At 46.2% G+C, this 16,624-nt stretch overlaps 1 protein-coding gene across 1 annotated transcript in view; it reads right to left on the reverse strand.

Moving 5' to 3' along the window:
- The window catches only part of Nlrp12 (NLR family pyrin domain containing 12), a 28,417-nt gene extending 13,369 nt beyond the window's left edge, over nucleotides 1–15,048 (reverse strand). The window contains exons 1-5 of the mRNA XM_057760236.1: nucleotides 14,760–15,048; nucleotides 10,899–10,979; nucleotides 6,231–7,896; nucleotides 5,648–5,659; nucleotides 1,929–2,099 (exon numbers count right to left, since the gene is read on the reverse strand). Of these exons, the coding sequence (XP_057616219.1) occupies nucleotides 1,929–2,099; nucleotides 5,648–5,659; nucleotides 6,231–7,896; nucleotides 10,899–10,979; nucleotides 14,760–15,048 (2,219 nt within the window). The remainder of the gene's footprint in view (nucleotides 1–1,928; nucleotides 2,100–5,647; nucleotides 5,660–6,230; nucleotides 7,897–10,898; nucleotides 10,980–14,759) is intronic.
- Nucleotides 15,049–16,624: the final 1,576 nt, after the last annotated feature.

Here is a 16,624-nt window from a genome sequence, read left to right on the forward strand (position 1 = left end):
CTGATCTTTGCCCTGATGTTTATACCTCAGGACTTAACCTGGATCCTGACTAACTTTGATACTGGGCGAGCCTTAAGGAGTTCATCCCCTAAATACGTGGTTCCCCCAGCTAACTTTTGACCTGTGTGTTTTAGCAAAAGCCTCTTGGGAGGATTCTGAGCAAACCCCTGGAAACTTTTATCCTGTATGCAAATATTCTAAATGATATATTTGTCTGGGGGGAAAAACAAACTCTGCAGTATGGGGGGCCTAAAGTATTTTATTGTGCTGCCTGGGATGTAAAACCAATGTCAATGTCTCCTGGTTGAGGGTTAATAAAAAGAACTTAGTCTCTTTCACCCGTACCACACCAGAAAAAAATCTGAAATCACAATCACTTCCACTGAGGAAAAAAAAGAAAAAAAAAAAAGCTAACCGGTTAACAGGCAATATTTGGGGTTTATGGTTGTATGATCCAGGAAGAAAAGACATAGGGATTCTGTTCACCCTGTGAGTTGCTGTAACACCTCCAATGGCCATAGTACTAGTGCCCAACCCGGTATTACCTGACAGGGCCAGCGAGCCCCTGCTGAGGTAGCTCCCCTTGCCAGGGCCCCGGGCCCCACTCCTAGTCCTAAGAACCCTTCTGCAACCCCTACTTCACTGCTGGCAAGCTCTAATACAGGCCAGCAACTGTTTAATCTGATAGTGGGAACCTTTTCTTTGCTAAATAGTACTGACCCCAGCTTGACACAATCTTGCTGGCTATGCTTGTCAGCAGGACCTCCCTAGTATGAGGAAATAGCCTCATCTGGCAGTTTCAACCATATCAGCTCTTATACGTCCTGTAATTGGGGACAAACCTAACTCTCCCAAGTCCCACAACGACAGGACCTGGTGCCTTCTGTTGATCTATGATGGGCCTACAACACTGGTTTGCTAATTTCTGTGTGCAGATCCAATTAGTCCCCCAAATTTACTAATATCTCAAGATTGAGATATTTGACCAAATAAGAGGAGGGAATGTAAGACTTTAAGACAATCCTGAAGCCATTTCTGACAACTCTGAATCCTCTCAGCCTCCGTGCCATAGTGGTTCTCCTCCTCCCCTGGGAACCAAGGACCTAACAGCTACACTCGCACATACTCAATTCCTGAACAATTACCCATATACGTATGTTTTGATTCAGTCCCCTGGGAAACGGGGTCAAAATGACCTCTTACCTCACCTGATCTGGCAACAGCTCTCCAGCCAATTATTGGTAATAGCCCTTTCAAATAAGCCAGTCATAATAGTCAAAGACCAACCCCTCTTGCTTCTGTGGCCTTCTCTTTTAAAAGTAGCCTGTGCCAGCTATTCGAGGTCTCTCGGCTTCCCGAATGCTGAGGGACCCTGTCATGACAGAATTAATAAAATCCTCATGCTTTTGCATCGGCTGTGGTGTGTGAGATGTGTCTCTGGGGGCGACTCCTCCTCGGTGTTTGGATGCTAGAGTCCAACAGTTCCAATCCTCCAATAGAACTCTCGTTCTAATACACCTCTGTCCTCATATGCAGACATACACATAAAACAATAATAATAAATATATGTATTTTTAAGGCTATAAGCCAGTGGTGGCGCATGCCTTTAATCCCAGCGCTCGGGAGACAGATCTCTGACTTTGAAGCCAGCCTGGTCTAGGACAGTCAGGACTACCCAGAGAAACCCTGTCGTGAAGAAGAAAAATAAAAGTGGTGCACTGGAGATGGCTCGGTATGCAAGCCTGACAAGACGAGTTTGATTCCTAGAACCTAGAACCTTCTTAAAAGTGGAAGAAGAGCTACCCCATTGTAATATACTGTCACACGAGCCATGGCAATCAGATACGCCACCTTGTGTGTCCTTGGATGAGCCTCATGAGAGAGGGTGGTGGGGACCCCGAGAAGCTCATGTTGCAGCTGGGACTCACCTCAGGTTCTGAAGCTTGCAGTTGGCATGTCTGAGGCCTTGGCAGAGCAGCCGCACGCCCCAGCTGCCCAAGGCATGGCGGTACAAGGCTAACTCGACCAGGTTTGGGTTGGTGCAGACCGCTGCTGAGAGATGTGCACTGTAGACATCAGGAAGTGTGTTTCTCTCCTGTCTGGGTAAAAGACGGGTAGTTCAGTAGTCTGCATAATCATTATGGTTGACACAGGAACTCATTAGCCAGCTCAGGAAGCATCGTGGCCTTTTACAGATCATCTCCTTTTCTCTGCTATTTTCAACTTTATCTCAAACTCCAAGCCTTAGATTATTCTTTGTGTGTGTGTGTGTGTGTGTGTGTGTGTGTGTGTATGGGGGTGAGATGGGGTCTCATGTAGCCCAGGCTGGTCCTTAACTTATTGTATACCTGAGGATGACCTTGAACTCACGATCCTCTGTCCTTTACCTCCCAATTTCTGGGATTACAGTCGTGTGAGGTATCATGCTTGACTTCAGAGAGACAGTTCTGTTATTTTTCTATTATGTCTTCCTTCTTTCCTAACTTTCTATGTTTTTGTTTTGTTTTGTGATAGGGTCTCACTATGTAGCTCTGGCTGTCCAGGAACTCACTAGGTAGGACAGGTTGGCCTTAAACTCAGAGAGTTAGGTCTGCCTGCCTCTGGATTGCTGGAATGAAAGGCACGTGCCACCACGCCCTGCTGAAAGGTTTGTAATAACACACTCTCCCTATCATGAGCTCCAGTTAGTATCAGTGGGTATTGTTAAACACAGGTTTAGGCTCTTCATTATTGGTCTTTTTCTTTGTTATAGGGGCCACCATACATGTTTGGGGGACCACCTTGTATGGACCCACTGAGTATTATTAGGGACCGTCTTATGTTTGGGAACCACCCTGCCTAAAGTGCCAATTCGAAGCATCTCCCACGTCTTGCCACTAGATGTCAGTAGTGTCATCGGCTTCCTAGTGAGACAATCAAAACATTGTCACAGAATTCCTGGATGTGGGCTGAGGGCCTGGGTAAGAGGCAACAAAATCCTTGGCTGGTGGTCATGGTGACTCACACTTGTAATCCTAACAGCGGGAGGCTAGGCAGGAGGACTGCCAGGGTGAGACCCTGTCAAAGCAAGCGGGCATCGTGGTGAATACATGTAATTCCAGCGCCTGGGAGGGGAAGGCTGGAGAATCAGGAGTTCAGAATCATCTTCCAATACATACCTAGTTGGAGACAAACTTGGGCTACATGAGACTCAAAAACTAAAGTAGGGCCAGTGAGATAGCTCAGCATGTAAAAAGTTTGCTATATAAGCCTGACATTTGAACTTCTGAATCCCCAGAACCCACCTAGAGGCATAGGACCCACATCAGAAAGCTGTTTTCTCACTTTCATACATAACTCCTGCCCTGGAACACCTGCACACAAGACACAAGACACACACACATACACACACACATAGAGTAGAAGAGACCTGGGTGGTGGTGGCACTTGGTAGAGGTGGGTAGATCTCTTGAGTTAGAGGCCAGCCTGGTCTACAGTGAATTCCAGGACTGCCGGGGTTACACAGAGAAACCCTGTCTTGGGGAAAAACAAAAACAAACAAGCAAACAAAAAACAGAGAAAGAGGCAGAGGAACACAGAGAGGCATAAAGAGAGATACACACACACGGCATGGACCATGTGGCAACCATTGCTGCTGGGCAAAGTTCCAGCATTTTGACATTGTGAATCACAACTCTCCACAGCCTTGATTCTCACTTTGTGCTAGGGAGTTCCTTATGCCTTTTCCTTTGGGAATTTTGTGTGAGCTTTGGTGTAGGATGAGAACATACACAATGGCAGTCTCTTTAAATGAAATCATTCTTTGGAAAAAAGTCCTTGCTACAGCAGAACTGCATAACATGATATGCCTACTACCCACACAGGACTCCCTACTGTGCCCTCCCCACCCCTATTACACCAGGAAGAGAGACGTTAAAGACTTACTAACTGGGCTTACCTGGTCCCAGGGTAGACAATGGAGAGAAACAATGGGCCCATATCAAGAACCTGAAACCATTCAGGGCACAGGTTCAGTTAATAAGCATAGTGGCTTACTGGACGAATAGCAAGCTCTGATCAGCCCCAAGGGGAACAGAATCCATTAAGAAGTTAGACTGGTTTGATCCCCTCTGACACACAGAGACACATCCATTGAATGGAAAAAGAGGAAGCCGTCAGGACCTTCCCTTTTGGAAGCTTAAGAGGGTAACAAGCCAGATTATAAGACGGAGGCACAAAGGAACGCAATTAGGAAACAGCTCAACGCTTGTGGTGCTCATGGTACAAAAACTACATCATGCCCCTTGAAGAATGGAAATTGCTCTCATGGGTTTGGTTCTCGGGGTTCAATGTCTGACACCTCCTGACCATGTAGGCAGAAGTGTAGAAGGGTGCTAGGTGTGGCTACTGAATCTTAGAGGACAACAGGCATTTATATTCGTGCTAAACTTATTGCTTTCTGTGTCAAGAAAAATATTGTAATGACATTGATGTTTGCTTTCACGCCAGAATTATTGCCTGCTTTCAATATTGCTTGTGGTTAAGCTAAAATGCATTATAAGGAGTATATAAGGTGTAGCCTGTTTTCAATAAAGGGGCAGCCATCCTGATTCTCCCTCAGATCGTGCCAGTCTCTTCCCCTGGCCGGCTCCACACCTCCTCTTTGGGAGCTGAAGCCCGCTGGAGCTGGACTCTGGCACACACACACACACACACACACACACACACACACACACACACACCAATAGAGATACACTCATAGAAAGAGACACAGAGACACATATAAAGAAAGAGATACACGCAGATACCAAAACTGAATAAAATAAAGTGTAAGGGTTAGCAGGAAGGCTCAGTAGGTAAAGGCACTTGCCACTAAGCTTCATGACCTGAGTTCCATCCCTGAGACCCAAGTGGTAGAGGGAGGGAAGTGAGCCCCACATGCCATGACACTGCACCTACATACACACATACAAAATAAATAAATGTAATAAAAGTTCTTAAATAAAAAACTAAAAATCCCAAGCCACTGAGAGATGGATGACTCAGTGCTTAAGAGAGGACCTTAGTTCAGGTTTCAGTGCTCCTAACTCTCTCAAGCTCCAGTTCTAGGAGAGCCAGCGCCCTCTTCTGGTCTCATGTGCACATACCCACACTCTCACACACACATAATTAAAAATAAAATAAGTCCTGGAGAGGTGGTTCAGTGGTTAAGAGGGCTTTCTGCTCCTCCACAGACCAGAGCGCACCCACGTGCAGGGGCTCCTAATGGCTTAGAATGACTCCAACTCTAGGGGAGCTGGTGCCCTCTTCTGGCTTCTTTGGGTACCTACATACCTCTCTCTCTCTCTCTCTCTCTCTCTCTCTCTCTCTCTCTCTCTCTCTCTCTCTCTCTCACACACACACACACACACACACACACACCACAAATAGAAATGGGCTGGGCAGTGGTGACACATGCCTTTAATCCCAGTACCCAGGAGGCAGAACCAGGTGGATACCTGGTCTACAGAGTGAGTTCCAGGACAACCAACAAGACTACACAAAAAAAAAAAAAAAAATGTGTCTCAAAAAAAAATTAAAAAATAAAATCCTTTTATTTATTTTTATTTTTTGTGTATTGGTGTTTCATCTGCACGTATGTCTCTGTAAGAGTTCTGGAGTTACACACGGATGTGAGCTGCTGTGTAAGTGGTGGGAATAGAACCTGAGTCCTCTGGAAGAGCAGTTCCTGCTCTTAACTAACTCAGTCATCTCTCCAGCCCCCATAAAGGATTGTTTTATGTTATTGTTGTTTTTTTTTAATTTTATGATTTATTTATCTTTTTATTTTATGTGCATTGGTATGAAGGTGTCAGATCCCCTGGAACTGGATTTTCAGACAGTTGTGAGCTGCCATGTGGGTGCTGGGAACTGAACCCGGGTCCGCGGGAAGAGCAGTCACAGTGCTCTTAACCGCTGAGCCATTTCTCCAGCCTCTATGTTATTGTTGTTGTCTTGGGTTTGTTTGTTTGTTTGAGACAGGGTTTCTCTGTATAACAGCCCTGGCTATCCTGGAACTCACTTTGAAGACCAGGTTGGCCTCGAACTCACAGAGGTCTGCATCCCAAGTGCTGGGATTAAAGGCACCACGCCTAACAAAATCTTAAAAAACAAACAAACAAACAAAAAAAAAATCCCCAAGCTCCTGCCTTTTCCCAGATCTCTGGTTAAGAAGGCATGAAATCAGAACACTGTTCCCCAGGGGCACTTACAAGGGTCCTGACGGTTCTGGTTCCTGCGGGCCACCTGCGGCGGCACTGTAGGCACTCCCATACAAATGAAGAACCACTGCGTTCCTGCAGTACCTCACGCAAAAGGAGCATACCATGTGCTCCATCGTGGTTGCGATATTGCTGACCACAACTACTTGAAAGTGGCTCAGGGCCTGCTGGATGAAGTCTTCCTCCTGGATCTCATACAAGCAGCTGAGGAGCTCCAGGGAGCCACGCTGCAGGGTGGCGCCTTCGCTATGAGCTTTGTCTCGGATCCAGGCCAACACTTCCTCCTTGACCTGAGGCGAGATGGTCCAGCCTAGATTCTTCTCCAGGTACAGTCTCATCTCCTCATTGAGGAGGCCGAACAGGAAGCGGACGGTGAGGGCCAAGAAGCTCCTTTCTGAGCAGCCATACTCCGCCAGCGCTCTCCTCACTGTCTCTCTGCCATGCAGGGCACAGTACATGGCTGTGAAGAACTCCTGAAAACTCAGGTGGATGAAGCTGTAGAATTTTTCACACTTGATATCCTTCTGGAAGATGTTCACGTTGAGGAAGGTGGAGACATCTGCTCCATCTAGGCCGTGTTTACCAAGGTCCTGCTCCTCAAACAGAATCTTCTGATTCCAGAGGCCCTCTGCAGCCAGAGAGACCAGGCCTCTCTGGCTGGCTGGGACTTTGAACGTTGGGGTCCCTGGCTTGGGCTGCATCAGACTCAGAAGGTAGAACATGTAAACTGCCGTGGTGGTCCTAGATGTTTGTCGTAAAAGCTCCCCACTCTCTAGCTGCTGCTTGAGGCAGGTGCAGACCACCCAGGACACCATGGGAACGAAACACATGGTGAAGAGGGGCTCATTGCCCGTCATGAAGCTGAACACTTGGTTCGCTTGCCTAGTGTTATGGAAATACCTGTAGAAGTATTCCTTCCTCTCTGCCTCAGAGAAGCCCAGGATCTCCACATGCCTTGGGTGTTCCAGCAAGCCATGCAACTTCTCCAGGGCACAGGGTCGCGTGGTGATGAGCAAAGAGAGTTGGGGCAGAAGCGACTTCCGAATCAGGCTGCCGAAGAGGAGTTCAGTGGGTCGTTTCTCCTCCCAGCAGAGGCACCAGGGACCCTGAGCGTCATGAAAAGAAGGATGAAGCTTATCAAAGCCGTCGATGATGAACAGGAGGCGATCAGGTGCCCTGACGAGGTCCTGGAGGGGTGCACCAGGCTCCGGCCAGCACCTGGAGAGGAGATCGCGTGCACTGCACTGGACATAGCTTCTGTTCAGCTCTCTGCAGCTGATATAGAAGACATAATCGAATCGACCTTGGAAGAGCCTCCCATCAGCCCAGTCCAGCATCACTTTGTGGGCCAGCATAGACTTCCCCATCCCTGCTGCCCCTTGTAACACCACTGTGCCTGGTGGCTCAGGGCGCTCTTCATCTGGCTCAAAGATGGTCTCTATTTGGATAGGGCTAGCCTGGTGGCCCTCGGCTCTGTTGTATCCACACCCCGTATCCAGAAGTTTCTGCTGTGCCCAGACAGGATTTGAATGTTCCTTTACTAAGAGAGGCCGAGTGTAGCGGTGGCTCAGGTTGACACATTCGCCTAGTCGTGCATTGCGGTCTTCCATTAGTCGGAATTTCCTGCGGACATAGTCTTTGTAGGTTGCTTGGGGATCTAGTAGAGAGAAAGGGAAGGTCTGTAACATATCCATTAGCAAATTTTTTTTAAATTTTAATTTAGTTTAATTTTTAAAATGTGTATGGGTGAATTTTATTTTATTTTATTTTTTTGCATGTATGTCTGTGCACCTCACATATGCCTGTGACTGCAGAGGCCAGACAAAGCAGAAGAAGGCATTGGATCTCCTGGGACTGGTGTTATAGACTTGCCATGTGGCTGCTGAGAATCGAACTCAGGTCCTCTGGAATACAACAAGTGCTCTTAACTGTTGAATCCATCTCTCCACCCCCTATTTTGAGTTTTGAATTATGTGTATATATGTGTGGGTATATAAATATCAATTCCAGTGCCCACAAGGGCCAGAAAAGGGTGTTGAATCCCCTGGCACTGAGTTAAAGGCTGTTGGGAGCTGCTTGATGTGTGTGCTGGGATCCAAACCTTGATAGAGCAATAAATGTTCTTAACTACTGAGCCACTGCTCTGACCTCCAAGCTTTTTCTTTTTTTTCTTGCGGCAGAGTCTCATATATTCAAAGATGGTTTTTGGTCCTCCTGTCTCTACCTCACATGTGCTGGGATTACAAGTATACACCACCATGTTCAATTTATACAGTGCTGGGGATGGAACCCAGGACTTCAAGGATGGTAAGGAAAGCTTTCAAACAATAAGCTACATGCCCAGATCCTTCCACCTTTTTTTCTTTGTTTGTTTTGTTTTTTTGAGACAGGGTTTTTCTGTGTATTTCTGGCTGTCCTGGAACTTACTCTGTAGACCATATGGCCTTGAACTCACTGAGATTTGCCTGCCTTTGCCTCCCTGAGTGCTGGGATTAAAGGCATGCACCACCACTGTCTGCTCTCTGGCCCCCCAATGTCTTGCTGCTTTTTCTTTTCTTTCCTTTTTTTTCTTCCCTTCCCTTTCTTTCTTTCTTTCTTTCTTTCTTTCTTTCTTTCTTTCTTCCTTCCTTCCTTCCTTTCTTTCTTTTTTTTTTTTCGAGACAGGATTTCTCTGTGTAACAGTCCTGGAGCTCAGAAACAAGGCTGGCCTCAAACTCACTGAGATCCACCTGTCTCTGTCTCCCAAGCACTGGGATTAAAGGCATGAGCCACCACCACATGGCCCACTCTGCTTTTCTTTCTTTCTTCCTCCCTCCCTCCATCTCTGTCTCTCTTTCTTTCAGCCACAACCTTGCCCTGTAACTCAGGCTGGATCTAACTTTTGTTGATATCCCCGCCTCAACCCTGGCCCCCCCAGCCTCCGAGCACTGGGATTACTGTTGTAAACCACCACTCCCAGATGTCACCAGTGGTGGTGCACACCTTTAATGCCCTCACTCAGGAGGGTGCAGATCTTTGGGTTTGAACCAGTCTGGTCTACAGAGATACTTCTAGGGTAGCCAGGACTACACAGAGAAACCCTATCTTGAAGGGGAAAAAATGAGATTATAGGCTTTCGGGTTTTTTTGTTTGTTTGTTTTTTCGAGGCAGGGTTTCTCTGTGGTTTTGGAGCCTGTCCTGGAACTAGCTCTTGTAGACCAGGCTGGTCTCGAACTCACAGAGATCCGCCTGCCTCTGCCTCCCAAGTGCTGGGATTAAAGGCGTGCGCCACCACCGCCAGGCGATTATAAGCTTTCTTAAACCAACACATCCAGCTCTCTGCCCCTCTTCTCTTAGACTGTGAATCATTTGTGAGAGGCAGTTTGGTAGCTTTCTCACACCCACAGAATGGCAAGTCTTAGGACTTGAGCTAAGAACCTGTCACCCAGCACTTGGAAGTTAGAGGTAGGAGGGTCAGGAGTTCAAGTCCACCCTCAGCTACATTGTAAATTCTAGACCAGTGAACAAAACCAAAAGATTATATGACAAATGGCTCACATATAGAGGTTGATTCAATCACAGCAAACCAAAAAATTATAGGACAAATGGCTCACATATAGAGGTTGATTCAATCAACAAAGTTGGGACGAGATGTCTCAGCCAGTGAAGGTGCTTGCCACCAAGCTTACCAACCTGAGACGAATCCCCAGGACTCCTGTGGAGCGAGAAAACAGTTCCTTCAAATTGTCCTCTGACCTTCACACAAGCACCATGGCATACTCCCCACCCCCATACACACAAAGTAAGTTTTTTTTTCCTATTAATTTTTTTTTAGCCGGGCAGTGGTGGCGCATGCCTTTAATCCCAGCACTTGGGAGGCAGAGGTAGGCGGATCTCTGTGAGTTCGAGACCAGCCTGGTCTACAAGAGCTAGTTCCAGGACAGGCTCCAAAGCCACAGAGAAACCCTATCTCGAAAAACCAAAAAAAAAAAAAAAAAAAAAAAAAAAATTTTAATTAAAAATTTCCGCCTCCTTCCCGCCTCCCTTTTCCCTCCCCCTCCCCCCACAAAGTAAGTTTTTTAAAGGGATTGGAAAAATGACTCAGTGGTTAAGAACATTTGATGCTCTTGCAGAGGACCCAGGTTTGGTTCCCAGCACCTATGTGGTAGCTCACAGCCACCTATAACTCCAGTTCCAGATCTTCAAGGCCTTCTGGTTCATCGGGCATGAAAATACAGGCAAACACTCATATAAAATAAAAACAAATAGATATTTTAAAAGTATAAACGATTTAAAAAAAAGTGAAGTCTTTGATGGTGTTTATCTACCACACAAACCCAGCAACTATCCACCCAAGACTCCTTGTCATGTGCCAACATTAAATTCGGTTTCTGGCCGGATGTGAATGCATACACCTTTAGTCCCAGCACTCAGGAGGCAGAGGCAATTGGAACTCTGTGAGCCTGACCTACAGAGTGAGTTCCAGAATAGCCAGGGATATGTAGAGACCCCATACACACACACACACACACGTATTTTCTTATACACATATATACTTATATGTATATATATATATATATTATATTATATTATATATTGTTTCTGTCTCACCTGTCTTCAACTGGGTAGTTGCTTATGTGCAGCTAGAACATCCTAATTGATACGGGGCTCATAGCTCACCTTTCCATGGAGCACTGGGAGAGGCATCCGGAAGACAAGTTGATTGGCTCTTAAAGGAGCATGGGCCATTATTTGGAGTGACTGGAAGAGACATTGTGGGAGTCAGTTAGCACTCAGTATTATATTTTATTCTTTCTTTTTTATTACTGCGCAGCTGTTGGGCCTCATGAGGCCCGGGCATGAGAAACCAGTGTAACTTCCTGAGCCTAGCTCAAATTTGGAGAACTGTCTTTGGCCATGACTTCTGCATGTGAGTGACTCAGCATATCCCAACCTAGACCCACCTCTGCCCAGCTACCGCTAGCATGGTATAGTATTATTAGCCCTTGTTCCTTACTCTGCCTCAACCCATCCCAAGCTTCTCTAACCCCATCACAACCCTATATAAATTCCTGCCTGATACCATTAAACAAGATCCTGCTTTGACAGACTCCCGACTCAGTGGGTGAGTTTCTCCCCAGTGGTCAGTGTGGAGAGCTGGGTCGTTTGACACTCACCATCCCGCTCAGCCCCAGGGAGAGTCCAGTAGGCCCAGCTCTGCCCCTGTTCTTTCTGTCAGAGAACTGGGCAGGTAGCATCAAACCCAAGGCCTGAGCATGCTGGGCAAGCACTTTACCCCTGAGCTACACCTCCAGTCCTGATAGTAGTTGTTGTTATTGATATTATTGTTGGTGTCAAATGCCTTTGTGGCTCCTGCCCAGCCAAGCCTCACCACACTGTGCTGTGCTGGGAATGGGCAGTCTAATGGTGTGGGGAGAGTAATATATGGAAAATAAACAGTATTGTTTCCCACACTGAGTGATGAGTGGTCCAAAGTCAAGCAAGATGAAGAAATGAAATTGTGTCTGGGGTAAGATATTCTGGGAGATAGCTAGGAAATAATATCCTTTAATATACATATATGCGTACATACATACATACATACATACATAGAGAGAGAGAGAGAGAGAGAGAGAGAGAGAGAGAGAGAGAGAGAGAGAATTCCAGCACTTAGGAGGTAGAGACAGAAGGTCCAGGATTTCAAGTCATCCTTGGTTACTTAGGGATTTCAAGGCTAGCCTGGAGCACAAGACCCTATCTCAAAGCCCCCCACATAAATAAATAAATATAACAAAAACGTAAATAAGCAAATCTTTTATATAAATAAGACATTTCTCTTTACATATAAACATAATTTAATTTTTTTTCTTTCTTTTTTGAGACAGGGTTCTTTTTTAATTAATTTATTTATTATGTATACAATATTCTGTCTGTGTGTATATTTGCAGGCCAGAAGAGGGTACCAGACCTCATTACAGATGGTTATGAGCCACCATGTGGTTGCTGGGAATTGAACTCAGGACCTTTGGAAGAGCAGGCAATGCTCTTAATCACTGAGCCATCTCTCCAGCCCGAGACAGGGTTCTATTATGTAACCTTGGCTGAGCTGGAACTTGCTATATAGACTAGGCTAGCCTCGAACTCATAGAGATCCATCTGCCTCACTTGTGTGCTGGGATTAAAGGTAGACACAAACACAAAGCACACCCAGCTTGATACATACACACACACACACACACACATATTAGTTTTTCTTTTTTTGTTTTGTTTTGTTTTTTTTAGAGACAGGGTTTCTCTGTAACTTTGGTGCCTGTCCCAGAACTAGCTCTTGTAGACCAGGCTGGCTTCGAACTCCCAGAGATCCGCCTGCCTCTGCCTCCCGAGTGCTGGGATTAAAGGTGTGCGCCACCACCGCCCGGCATCATGGTTGTGAACCACCATGTGGTTACTGGGAATTGAACCCAGGACATCTGGAAGAGCAGTCAGTGCTCTTAAAGATGTCCATCTTAAAACAGATTCCAGAGAATGAACTAAGTTTGTCTGGATTGAGACCCTGGTTTAAAAAAAAAAAAAAATCTAATCCAGCAGTTCTCAACATGTGGGTCTTTACACTTTCACAGAGCTCACCCAAGGCCATCAGAAAACACAGATATTTAAGTTACAATTCATAATGGTAAAGGTAGCAAAATTGCAGTTATGCAGCAGGAATGAAAATAATTTTATGGTTGGGGTCACCACAGCATGAGGAACTAACTATATTAAAGGATCACAGCACTAGGAAGGTTGAGAACCACTGCTCTAATGAACAGACTGTTCACAAAGGAGCGAACATCCGGGCAGTGGTGGCGTGCATTTAATCCCAGCACTCGGGAGGCAAAGGCAGGTGGATCTCTGTGAGTTCAAGATCAGCCTTGTCTACAGAGCAAGTTCCAGGACAGAATCCAAAGCTACACAGAGAAACCGGGTCTTGAAGAAAAAAAAAGAAAGAAAACAAAGCAGAAAGAAAGAAAGAAAGAAAGGAAGGAAGGAAGGAAGGAAGGAAGGAAGGAAGGAAGGAAGGAAGGAAAGAGAATGAACGAACAAAAATAGCCTATTGTGGTGACTCATACCTGTAATGCCAGCACTCAGGTAGCTGAGGCAAAGGGATCAATACAGGTTTGAGCCATCCTAGGCTGCATTAAGACTGTATCTCAGGCCGGGCGATGGTGGCGCACGCCTTTAATCCCAGCACTTGGGAGGCAGAGGCAGGCGGATCTCTGTGAGTTTGAGACCAGCCTGGTCTACAGAGCTAGTTCCACGACAGGCTCCAAAGTCACAGAGAAACCCTGTCTCAAAAAAACAAAACAAAAACAACACAAAAAAAAAGACTGTATCTCAGAAGTCCAGATAGATAGATAGATGGATGGATGAATAGATAGGTAGATTGATTGATAGATGATAGATCTCTATAGTAATGGATTTTTCTTTAAAAAATTCTTCTTATTTATGTGTATGTGTGCAAAGCAGCATGAGTTTATGTGCATTCCATAAATGCAGGTATCCTTGGAGTCCAGAAGGTGTTTATGTGCATTCCATAAATGCAGGTATCCTTGGGGTCCAGAAGGTGTTGGATTCCCTGAAACCAGAGCTGTCCTCTGACTCCGCACACAGGCTGACACTCAAGTGCCTGCACTCATTCACATGTGCCATACATACACTATAAGCAACAATAATAATAATAATAATTTTACTTTTGAGTAAGGGTTTTTCTGTTTATCTCTACCTGTCATGGAACTTGTTTTATAGATCAGGCTGGCCTCAAACTCACAGAGATCCTCCTCTCTCTGCCTGAGCGCTGGATTAAAGATGTATGCCACCACCACCTGGCTCACAATAATTTTTTTAAAGACAGGGCTTCTGCCAAGCAGTGGGGGTGCACGCCTTTAATCTCAGGAAGACAGAGGCAAGCCGATCTTTGTGAGTTCAAAGCCAGTCTGGCCTATAGAGCTAGATCCAGGACATCTAGAGCTGTTACACAGAGAAACCTTGTCTTGAAAAGGCTAGAAAACAAACACAGTGTTTCTCTGTGAAGTTTTGACTGTCCTGGAACAACTCACTCGCTTTGTAGACCAGGCTGGCCCTAATTCAAGGGTCTACCTGCCTCTGCCTCCCTAGTGCTGGGATTAAAGGCATTCTCCGCTACTGCCTGGCCATAAATATTTTTTAAAAGACAACAAAGTAAAAAGCGGATTATTTGGGAGAGGAAGGGATGAAGAGGAGTGACAGGGAGACAGACAAGAAAGGGTTGTAGGGGTGGCTGAGTGTGATTAACATAAATATACACACAAATGAAAATATCATTACAGTCAGAGACACGGCAAGTCTGAGGACCTGGGCTGATCCCTGGGACCCTCATGGTAGAAGGAGACAATGGATCGTTGCAAGTTGTCACCGACGCACACACATGCGCAAACGCACACACAGCACATAGACCACTGGGCTGATATCTGAATCCAGCTCAACAGACATTGTAAAGCTAAGAGAATGGGTCCCTCTCCTTACCCCGCACCAGGTCTTCTCTCTGTCCTCGCTCCCACAGGTCCTTCCTGTGAATCCTCTCAAAGGTGCTGAGAGCCAGCAGCCAAGCCTCCTTTGTCCCCATATGGGCCACCATCAGCTGGGCCATTTCCAAAGGACCAGCCATCTCCATTCGTCCCCAGGGGATCTTGTCCTGGCCCAGTTCCTCTGCAGTGCCCAGGTATAATTTGAATTTCTTCAGTTCCCCAGCCTCGAGTTCTTCCAGGTAAGCGGATAGTCGACAGAGAACATCCCTAGCTGTAGCTGGCAACATGGGGATGCAGTGGTAGGATCAGACACTTGAATGCTTCTCTGAAGAGGCAGTGGGCACTGAAGCATGCTGCCACCACCACATTGACAGGCAAGGGAGCAAGGTGGTACAGGAAAAATCTTTCAAGAAATCACGCTTGCCCCTCCAATACCTGCCCCTCTCAACAACAGTGGTTACTTTGAAGAAGGGGAAGTTGGTATGAGGTAACCCCAGGAGCTCTTGACTGTAAGCATGATATGCGTTGAGCAAATTTCTACTCTGGTTTCCCAGCTTCTTTGTCAAAACAACCACTGTTCTGTCTTTCCTCTTGTCTTCCTCACTCAGGAAAGGCATGTGAAGACTGCTGTGGCCTCTTCCAGGGATATGTATCAAGAACCTTCTAGAGTCAGGTATGGTGGTGCATGCGTTTTATCCCAGCACTTGGGAGGCAGAGGCAGGCAGATCTGGTCTACAAATCAAGTTCCGGGACAGCCAGGCTGTTACCCAGAGAAACCCTATCTCAAAAAACCAGAAAAAAAAACAAAAAAAAAAACAAAAAAAAACCCTTTACACAGGGGCTGGGGATATGGCTCATTTGGTAGTATGCTTGCCTAGTATCAGTGAAGCCACTTCCTGGAAAGGCTGTGGTGATGTATTATTCTATAAGCGCAAAACCCCTGAGTTAGAGGAAGGACGGCCAGAAGTTCAAGACCATGCCTAGCTAAACAGTGAGTTCTCGGGGCACACCTTTGTGGCCAGACTTGTCTACAAAACTCCAGGACAGTCAGGGCTCTGTTACACAGAGAAATTCTGTGTAACCAAAGCAATAGATAAATAAATAAATGCTGAGTTCAAGGTTAATTTGGGATACGTGTGCATATATATATATTTAATTTTTTTGTTTTTCGAGACAGGGTTTCTCTGTAGCTTTGGAGCCTGTCCTGGAACTAGCTCTTGTAGACCAGGCTGGCCTCGAACTCACAGAGATCCTCCTGCCTCTGCCTCCCGAGTGCTGTGATTAAAGGCTTGCGCCACCACCGCCCAGCTAAAAACTGTTGTTTGCTGCCCAGGGCTTCTTCCTTCCCACGATCAGTTAGCACCTCTTCGGGAGGCTGAGGACAGAGGTTGAGACACTTCCTGTGAGCTGTGTGCTCACATTCAGACCACAGGGGCTGTCAGGAAGCCCGCTTCTTGGTCATCCCCTCCCCCACTGCCCCATTGGTTTTGGGAACAAACAGAATATACTCCCACTCTAAGTCTCCACCATCTTGTCCTGTTAAATTGGGAGGACTCAGCCACTGGTGCCAAAAGGTGACACCAGGACACAGTGTGCAGCAGTTAGAGAAAATATGCCATGCTCCTAACATCCGAGGTCACCCCACTCCAACTGTGGCATGGTTCTCCAGAAACACATAATCAATAGGAGAGACAGACATGATAAATGGAAGCAAGAAAACAATATATGTGATAGGCATAGGATATAGATAGAAATCAGGTTTGGTGGCACAGGCTTGTAATCCCAGCACTTGGGAGATGGAGGCAGGATGTCTGCACTTGCTTTATTGCTGCTGTGATAAAACACTGGCCAAAGCAACTTGAC

This window comes from Chionomys nivalis, chromosome 2, assembly GCF_950005125.1.
Source record: "Chionomys nivalis chromosome 2, mChiNiv1.1, whole genome shotgun sequence".
In the NCBI taxonomy this organism is placed as follows: domain Eukaryota; kingdom Metazoa; phylum Chordata; class Mammalia; order Rodentia; family Cricetidae; genus Chionomys; species Chionomys nivalis.